Genomic DNA, 8,019 nt, shown 5'->3' with positions numbered 1-8,019 from the left:
TCACATATTGCCACACTTTGCCACAACTCATCTTAAGCAAATTTAATCAAGTTAGATGGGTGTTTGGTTCTAGCCACACCTAAGGTAATATTTTTTTATTAGCAGTGAACCTCACATGTCATAAGCATAAAAAGTGTGGCAAGATTCCCTTAGGCAAGCCAAAATGTGGCTAACAATTTAAGCAACTCAAGTTAGGCAAATGTGGCAAGTGTGACAAAAATAATGTGGCAATATAAGGCAAACATAGTCACAATTCAGACAACCTAGTTTTGCGAGGGATATTGTGACAGTTTCTTTACTCGTAATCAATGGGGAAGCTTGATGTTTTCCCTCATTTTGTAATTGTGTTTTCGAAATCATGTGAATCAAATAATATGCCTACGAGTATACCTTTTTTTTCTTCAGATTTTCTTCTTGAGGTGTAGAATTATAAGATGACAGTAAAACCTTATTAGTGATCTTTTCATGAGATCACTGAGTGCTTTTGATGGGAAAAAGAAACAAGCTCCTGTAGCCGGTCCACCGAAAGCACTTTCCACCCTTATTTTTGTTTTCTACCCTCAAGCAAGCAGTCGAGCTTTAGAAAACTCGTCTTTTCTATTTATTTTTAGAAAAAAGGGAGAACCCCGTCCAGTTTCAAATAACTATATAATGTCTTCCCGACAAGGGAAATGATTCACCCGCAAAAAGAAAAAAGATAAGGGAGATGATTGGGACCAACCGACTGAAAACCACTTCGGCACTGGTCGTCTCCTCCACTTGCCACGTGTCTGCTTCCCTTACCGCAACCTTATCTCTTCCTTCTCGCCTCTTCTTCCCCGCTGCCATGCACAGCCTTCTCGTGGTGCTCCAGCTGCGATTTGTGGCCCCCGTAGATGGCCATCTTCCCTGACCTATGCCCCATCACCCAGATTCATGGCCTCTGTTGCCGGCCATCTCCCTCACCATGAACGCCCGCCCGACCATGCTGCAGGTGTGTCACTTGCTGCCAGACCAAATCCACGAGCCCCATCTTGTCCCTCTCTTCACGTGATTTTTCCTACCGATCGCCTTTTCTTCTTTTAAAGAAGCCAAAGATGCCTTTTGCAACAAGTGTCTTTGTTTCAATGGCAATTATGCCATCGAGCAGGCTAGATGAGGTTTTCTGCAGCAAGATATCTGTTGCAAAAATTTGTACAACATAATTTCCGTTGCAAAGGATTCTGTAGCATTAACTCTGTTGCAACCGTGAAGGGGGCCGCTTGGTCGCTCCACGGCATCACATCTGACGGCTCGCGCCCCGACTGATCTTTTCATAGCACGCCTCTTCATACCTCTCATGTACTAGTGGGAGAGGTAAAACAGAATAGTACACGCATATCATCCCACTTAGGTGCTAGGCCAACCTCTCGCAGGGGGCTAACCAAGACCGGGGCAACGGTTGTTCCCACTACCATTTGAATTTTCTTGTGCCATGCATCCTAGATCCTACCCCTTTCCCTACTTAACTCCAGTTAGCAAATCTCACACTAGTACACTATATAAACCCGGCTCGCTCCACTTTCCTCCTCAGCTCCACTCCGCGAGCGTTATCAACCTGAAACCCCACAATCGAATAACCCAACGAAACAAAAAAGCAAAAAAAAGCCAGAGCTTCCAGCAGTTTGAGTAACAGTCAATGGTGGGCTTGGCCAAGATCGCCATGGGATGGCTCAAAGAGCCACTGAGCTGGCTTTTCATTGCCTCCGTGGTCTTCGTGGTGCTGCAGCGGCAGCGGCGGCGTGGCAAGGCCAAGGCGCCGCCGCTGCCTCCGGGGCCGTACCCGCTGCCGATCGTCGGCAACATGTTCATAATGGACCAGCTGACCCACCGGGGCCTCGCGGCTCTGGCAAAGCGGTACGGCGGCATTCTCCACCTCCGCCTCGGCCAGGTCCACGCCGTCGTCCTGTCGACGCCGGAGTATGCCCGGGAGGTGCTGCAGGCGCAGGACGTCGCCTTCTCGAACCGGCCAGCCACGGTCGCCGCCATCTACCTCACCTACGACCGCGCCGACATGGCGTTCGCGCACTACGGGCCCTTCTGGCGCCAGATGCGCAAGCTGTGCGTGATGAAGCTCTTCAGCCGGCGCCGCGCGGGGACCTGGCTCGCCGTGCGCGACGAGTCCGCGGCGCTGGTCCGGGCCGTGGCACGGCGGAGCGGCGAGTGCGTGAACCTCGGCGAGCTCATCTTCAACCTCACCAAGAACGTCACCTTCCGCGCCGCGTTCGGCGCCGACGCCGCCGGCGACGCCGGGAAGCGGGACGAGTTCATCGCCATCATGCAGGAGTTCTCCCAGCTCTTCGGCGGGTCCAGCATCGGCGACTTCATCCCGTGGCTCGGCTGGGCGGACCAGGGCCTCAACGTGCGCGCCCGCGCCGCGCGCGCCGCCCTGGACGAGTTCATCGACAGGATCATCGACGAGCACATGAGGAGAGGCAAGAACCCCGACGACGTGGACGCCGACATGGTGGACGACATGCTCGCGTTCCTCCCTGAGGCGAAGCCGAAGAAGACCGCTGGCGACGACCTGCAGAACTCGCTCCGCCTCACTCGTGAAAATATCAAGGCCATGATCATGGTAAGGGCACCGAAAATTCCATTCTTAGTTTTCATATTATTATAAATATTTTGGTCTAAGTCAACTCTTTAATTACTCGTAAAATCTTGGTGAGTGAGCATCGCCTTCAACTCTTTAATTATACTCGTAAAATATTGCTGTCAGGCTCTAGTGGTCCCCATTCGTTCTTGTCGAAGATGCACATATAGTTCCCGCAAAAAAAAAGAAGATGCACATATAGGATATATATAGCTATGAGTATTTTCAGAAAAAAAAATCCAGCTTATCCGTTTATTATTCCGGTTTTGTGTTTTTGTCTTTTTTCTGAAATTTTCCTTGATATTTTTATTACTTTTGTTTTCCATGTTTCATTTTACAAAAAGATAACAATGTTTCTATAAACACACAACATTTTATAAAAATACTTTAATACTTTTCCAAAAAATCATTAACATTAAAAATAATAAACTGAGCACATTTTATTTTATAAATATTTGAACACATTTTAAATTTACATGGAAATTTTTGAAACTGCATGAATATTTTAAAACATCAAATTGTTTTTAAAATTACAGGTACGGTGTTTAAATGCTTCAATATTTTTAAAATTGTGTGAATATTTGAAAGAAGTATGCGAACCCATTTATAGGATACAAAACACTTTTCAAAATCACACAAGTAATTTATAAAATATCTAAAAAATCCTTTTTAAAACCAATTTCAAGTCCAATCTTCCTACACTGTGAGTATGACATCATGTGTGATCTCATTGTGTACACCGTGAGTATGTCATATGAGAACGATCTGCTTTTGCTTTTGTGTGTGTGCGGGCACACACGCGTAATAAAAATCTAATATAACGTGGTTGCGTGTTTTATATGTGTATGCTCGGCAGGACGTGATGTTTGGTGGGACGGAGACGGTGGCATCGGGGATCGAGTGGGCAATGACGGAGATGATGCACAGCCCCGACGACATTTGTCGACTGCAGCAGGAGCTCGCCGACGTGGTGGGTCTCGACCGGAACGTGGACGAGTCAGACCTCGACAAGCTCCCCTTCCTCAAGTGTGTAATCAAGGAGACACTCCGGCTACACCCGCCCATCCCGATTCTCCACCACGAGAACGTCGAGGACTGTGTCGTCGGTGGCTATTCAGTGCCCCGGGGATCCAGTGTCATGATCAACGTATTCGCCATTGGCCGCGACGCCAAGGTGTGGAAGGACGCCAACATGTTCCGACCGTCGAGGTTTATGGCGGGGGAAGGGGAGGCCGCAAGGGTTGACTTCAAGGGCAACTGCTTTGAGTTCCTGCCATTTGGGTCCGGTCGCCGCTCGTGCCCCGGGATGGCGCTTGGCATCTACTCACTGGAATTTGCTGTCGCGCAGCTCGCCCACGGGTTCAGCTGGGCGCTGCCCGACGGCATGAAGCCATCGGAGCTCGACATGACTGACATCTTCGGTCTCACCGCGCCACGCTTCACCAGGCTGTGTGCAGTGCCCACACCCCGGCTTACTTACCCTTTGGTCTCTGATGTCGATGCCACGCCCAAGGCGTGACGTCACGTCATATGCGCACATAAAAGTATGTAGCACAATAAAGATGTTTCACTCGATTCAGGGTAACACTATATCAGATTATTAGACAACGGGTCCATGGATCCAAAATCGAGTCAAACTTTGTAAACATTGACCAGGTTCATAGATACTTTTAGATTCACCATGAAACATATCGTGCATTTGTGCGGGCGCTTGCTACAGCCAAGCATGCATTTTACTTTATTCTTAAAGAAAACGAACTGTTAATTATTGCAAGAGTCATCCGTAAAAATTTTTATTGCAAGAGTCCATTGTTCCAAAGAAACATTCTTAATATACTAAATCTAGCCTGGTTTGATTTATCTGGATTTTTTGACTTTTTCCTTTCAGTAAAATCAGGCCAATAGGACAGTGACACGTTAATTTGTGGGGGAGCTGGCGGGGTGCGCTTCTGCGTGCATTTGACGATTTTGCTGTGGATAGACGGTCAAAGTTTGGCTGTTAACTATAGATTGCAATCTGACTGATTTGTTATGTTTGTATAGTCGGTGGCCGCTGAAATCGCTAGCCCTACGCGCTTCGAGAGAGACCTCGTCGACGTCAAGGCCACCACGGCACCGCCGAACAAGACTATAAATAGACTCTCCTTTGCTCTGCCTCACCTTCCTCCCCGCTCCACAGCCGAGCTCCCGTTCCCTTCATCCAGCGTCTCCCCTTTCCCCCCGTCTCCTCTCCGCCCGCGTCCCGCCCGAAACCCACGCGCAATCATCTTCCACATCCGTGTGCTCCGCTGCGGTGCTGCCGACGGTAGTCTGCGCCGTGGCTATACTCCCCACGCGTCGCCTGCCCCGACGGCCCGAGGGTCCTCACGTGTCACGCCGCCTCGGCTGGAGTGTGCCAAGGTGAGGAGCTGCCATGACCGTAGACCCCCCAACCTCCTCTGCTCCTTCTAACCTCTTCTACCACTCCCCTGACATGCTGCTCTCGCGACAGAGATGATGGTCAACCTTTGGTTGCACGGCGTGGTGGCCCGCCATAGGACTCGACGGTACTGTCGCCGGCGCTCTGCACCTTCCGCCGGTGTCTCCTGTACGTGCCTACATCACTCCCTGTCCCTTGTCCCCGCTACAGCCGGTGGACCTCCACATGTCGGACGAGAACGAGGGCACTGACGACCATGGTCAGTCCCATGACACCATGCCTCTCCCACCTCTTTCGGTGGCTTTCTGCTGCCCCTGCACTGGGAGCTCAACGTGGAGGGACTCGCCATGGATCGAGCATCGTTCTGGAGTCTGGACGCGGCTGCCCACTGCCGTGCAAGTTGACTGTTCCAACGCCCACCAAGTGTCTGACGTAATGTTTGGACGGCTGTAGGTAAAAGAAAATCAGTTCTATCCAGAAACTATGTTGCTATACTCCTAATTTTGTGTTCTTCCAAGAGATTTGACTTCACCATTAATAGAGCGAACGGACTTTCCTCAACAATGCACCATATATTGTTTCCACATTCATTTTTCTCTTTATTAACTTAGTTATTCTCTTATTACCATGTTTATGATTTCCGCTGCAAAGTTTGATGACATGTTTCCTCTTATAGTGCTGATGATAAACCATCAAAGGTTATATGCGTGTTCCATCCCAAGCACAATTCTTTTTCTTTACATGTTCCTTTTGTGATATGTCTGCTTATGCAATGAGGCTCAGCTTGCTACTGGTGGATTGCAGCTTGGAAATATGTTGAAAGAGAGCTTTACTGTCAGGAAGCCCTCCATAGGAAATAGGATGCAGTGTAAAATGGACTGTGCCTTAACCCTTGTTTGGCATGAACTTCATGAATGAGGCAATTGAGCTCTACACAACAAGCATATTTAATACATCAAGGTTGTTAGGCACAATTGTTCATGTAGAACCATCTGCTAAACTTACTATGACTTCCTTTCTAGGGTGCTCCATGGAATCTTCGAACAGATCAATGGATAAAGAAAAAAAGAGAAGTCAACACAGGGCTCTGTGAGGCCTGCTGCTTCCGGTCGTCCCCCCCAAGAGTGTCGGGAGAAGCGGCTGCTACAGAACGCATCGCACGCTATATGCTCATGGGTCTTCAGGTCAGCTCCCTCTCGAGTCATGCGTGCATCTTCTTCTGAGGCAAATTTAGCATGCATTTCAGTTAATTGTTCCATTAATGTGTTTGCAGGTCAGGGATGGGAGGCTCTTCTACAAGCTCATGATCGACATCGAGGAGCTGCATATCCTTATTTATAGAGATAATTATAAGTTTACGAGAAATTTAGTGTGCTCTACATCTAATTTCAGAGGAAGTACATGCACTGTAGCAGCATGCAAGTGGGTTCATGCCATTGTACATAGCAAGTTCCAGCTGCTGTATATCCTTACTTTCAGAGACAATTTGTAGTTTCTGAGAAATATATATTTCATAGCACGAGCACGTGACTATGAGAGATTATTAGAACAGTAGTTCTACCTACTATCACATGTATTTTTCCGTTGATTGTACAAGTTTACATGTATATCTCTGAATAAAGAAGAACCTTATTACTGAAGTTATAGAAACTGAAGTGGTGTTGCTCTATATATACAGGCTATTATTTGCATGCTTTTTCTGAATAAGTGCAGTTTAAAATGTGTTGAAATCTAAGAGCAGACAGTTGCATGTTCGACTTCCGTTGTGCAGTACCATTTCTTGCAAAATACTTTCAATTAGAATAGTTGTCGTGCAATATTTGCCTAGCTCTAATACCAACCATTCCTCACAAAATACATACATCTTTTTTAGTGTCTGAATTTTATTATCTGTTGGCGATCAGTTTTTCCTACTGCAGTTCTTGGATGTGCTATCCTTCCTTCTCACTCTCAGGTTGTAGCAGTAAATGGATGGCAAGCATCACGAAGCAGCTCAGCTCCATCGCCTCCAGTGGCAGCAAGGTCTGTATGCTCAGCCCAACCCTGATGCTCTCTGTGCATTTTATTTATACACCAAAATATACTGAATGGAGGACAAGTTCTACTTTTTGTTAATGGAGCTAGCTTGATTGATTTTTTTTCAGCATTAGCTTGATTGATTTAATCCCCGTGGATGTGCTACTTTTTGTTCATGCCAACGTGTATTTGTGTTAAATGTCTACAAGGGAGCAAGTGTACTAGAAGGATGGTTGGACGGAGAGTAATCTGCTACAATGTTTTACATCTTTTATGGTTATTTCTTGAATCTGTGATATAATATATAATGCGTTCTGTAGAAATCAAAATGATGTTCATTGCAGCTTCTCTCTTGCTATGTTTCTTCCATTCATTTATGCTTTGAGAAAACTCCATACTTGAAAAATGTCTCTTCATAGCTTCTTCGAAATTCTTTCTGTACTTCTCAGTCTTGGGTGCATGCAGTTTCTTCATGTCACATCTGAAATTTGGGTCCGTGTATGTACATTCTAATTAGTAGAGCCTTCCCAGTTTATGATACTAAATGAGGTACTTCTATATATAGGTTTGCACCATGACATTTTTTCCTGTGATTAATTGATCTTCATACCAAGAAAATCCTGTTCAAGGGATATCGTGCACTCTGATTTTCAGTGATTTTTATGAGAAGAGGGTTGTCAAGTAATTAATTTTATCTTTGATATGAACAACAATAATACTTTAGGGTTGATCAATGATCAACACCTGTGTAATATGTAGCATAAGTTGTGGCTCATGGTAGTACAACAGTACCTGAGATGGAAAGCCAATCATTAAGATTTTTTTCGAAGACAATCACTTAAGTATTTTGAACATATTTTTCCTGCCATCTTTTTTTGAAATTGGTTGCTTGATTAGAAATACACACTGTTAGTATATACTAGGATAAAGTGCTGAGGCGTTGCCTATGAAGATCATGTATAACGGCGGC

The 8,019-nt window shown here is 46.3% G+C and overlaps 1 protein-coding gene across 3 annotated transcripts; it reads left to right on the top strand.

The window, feature by feature from the left end:
- The first annotated feature begins 1,514 nt into the window (after positions 1–1,514).
- LOC125539898 (cytochrome P450 84A1-like) lies at positions 1,515–6,688 on the top strand. 3 transcript variants are annotated; one of them, XM_048703435.1, is made up of 5 exons: positions 1,515–2,596; positions 3,471–5,014; positions 5,106–5,486; positions 6,056–6,217; positions 6,307–6,688. In XM_048703435.1, the coding sequence occupies exons 1-2, from the start codon at positions 1,658–1,660 to the stop codon at positions 4,131–4,133; spliced, it is 1,602 nt and encodes a 533-aa protein (XP_048559392.1). In that variant the 5' UTR covers positions 1,515–1,657; the 3' UTR covers positions 4,134–5,014; positions 5,106–5,486; positions 6,056–6,217; positions 6,307–6,688. The 3 variants fall into 3 exon arrangements, with proteins under 3 accessions (XP_048559392.1, XP_048559393.1, XP_048559391.1); XM_048703436.1 differs by having other exon boundaries at positions 5,838–6,217; XM_048703434.1 differs by having other exon boundaries at positions 5,106–6,217.
- The last annotated feature ends 1,331 nt before the right edge of the window (positions 6,689–8,019 follow it).

This window comes from Triticum urartu, chromosome 2 (assembly GCF_003073215.2).
Source record: "Triticum urartu cultivar G1812 chromosome 2, Tu2.1, whole genome shotgun sequence".
Classification (NCBI taxonomy): Eukaryota; Viridiplantae; Streptophyta; class Magnoliopsida; order Poales; family Poaceae; genus Triticum; species Triticum urartu.
The sequence above is the reverse complement of the archived record's forward strand: the minus strand, read 5'-3'. Positions and strand labels throughout refer to the sequence as shown.

What these genes read in the sequence shown, in the direction of transcription:
- LOC125539898 (XM_048703435.1), top strand. Translation starts at nt 1,658, where the DNA reads ATGGTGGGCTTGGCCAAGATCGCCATGGGATGGCTCAAAGAGCCACTG. An exon ending in ATATCAAGGCCATGATCATG is followed by an intron (nt 2,597 to 3,470) that starts GTAAGGGCACCG and finishes TATGCTCGGCAG; the next exon opens with GACGTGATGTTTGGTGGGAC.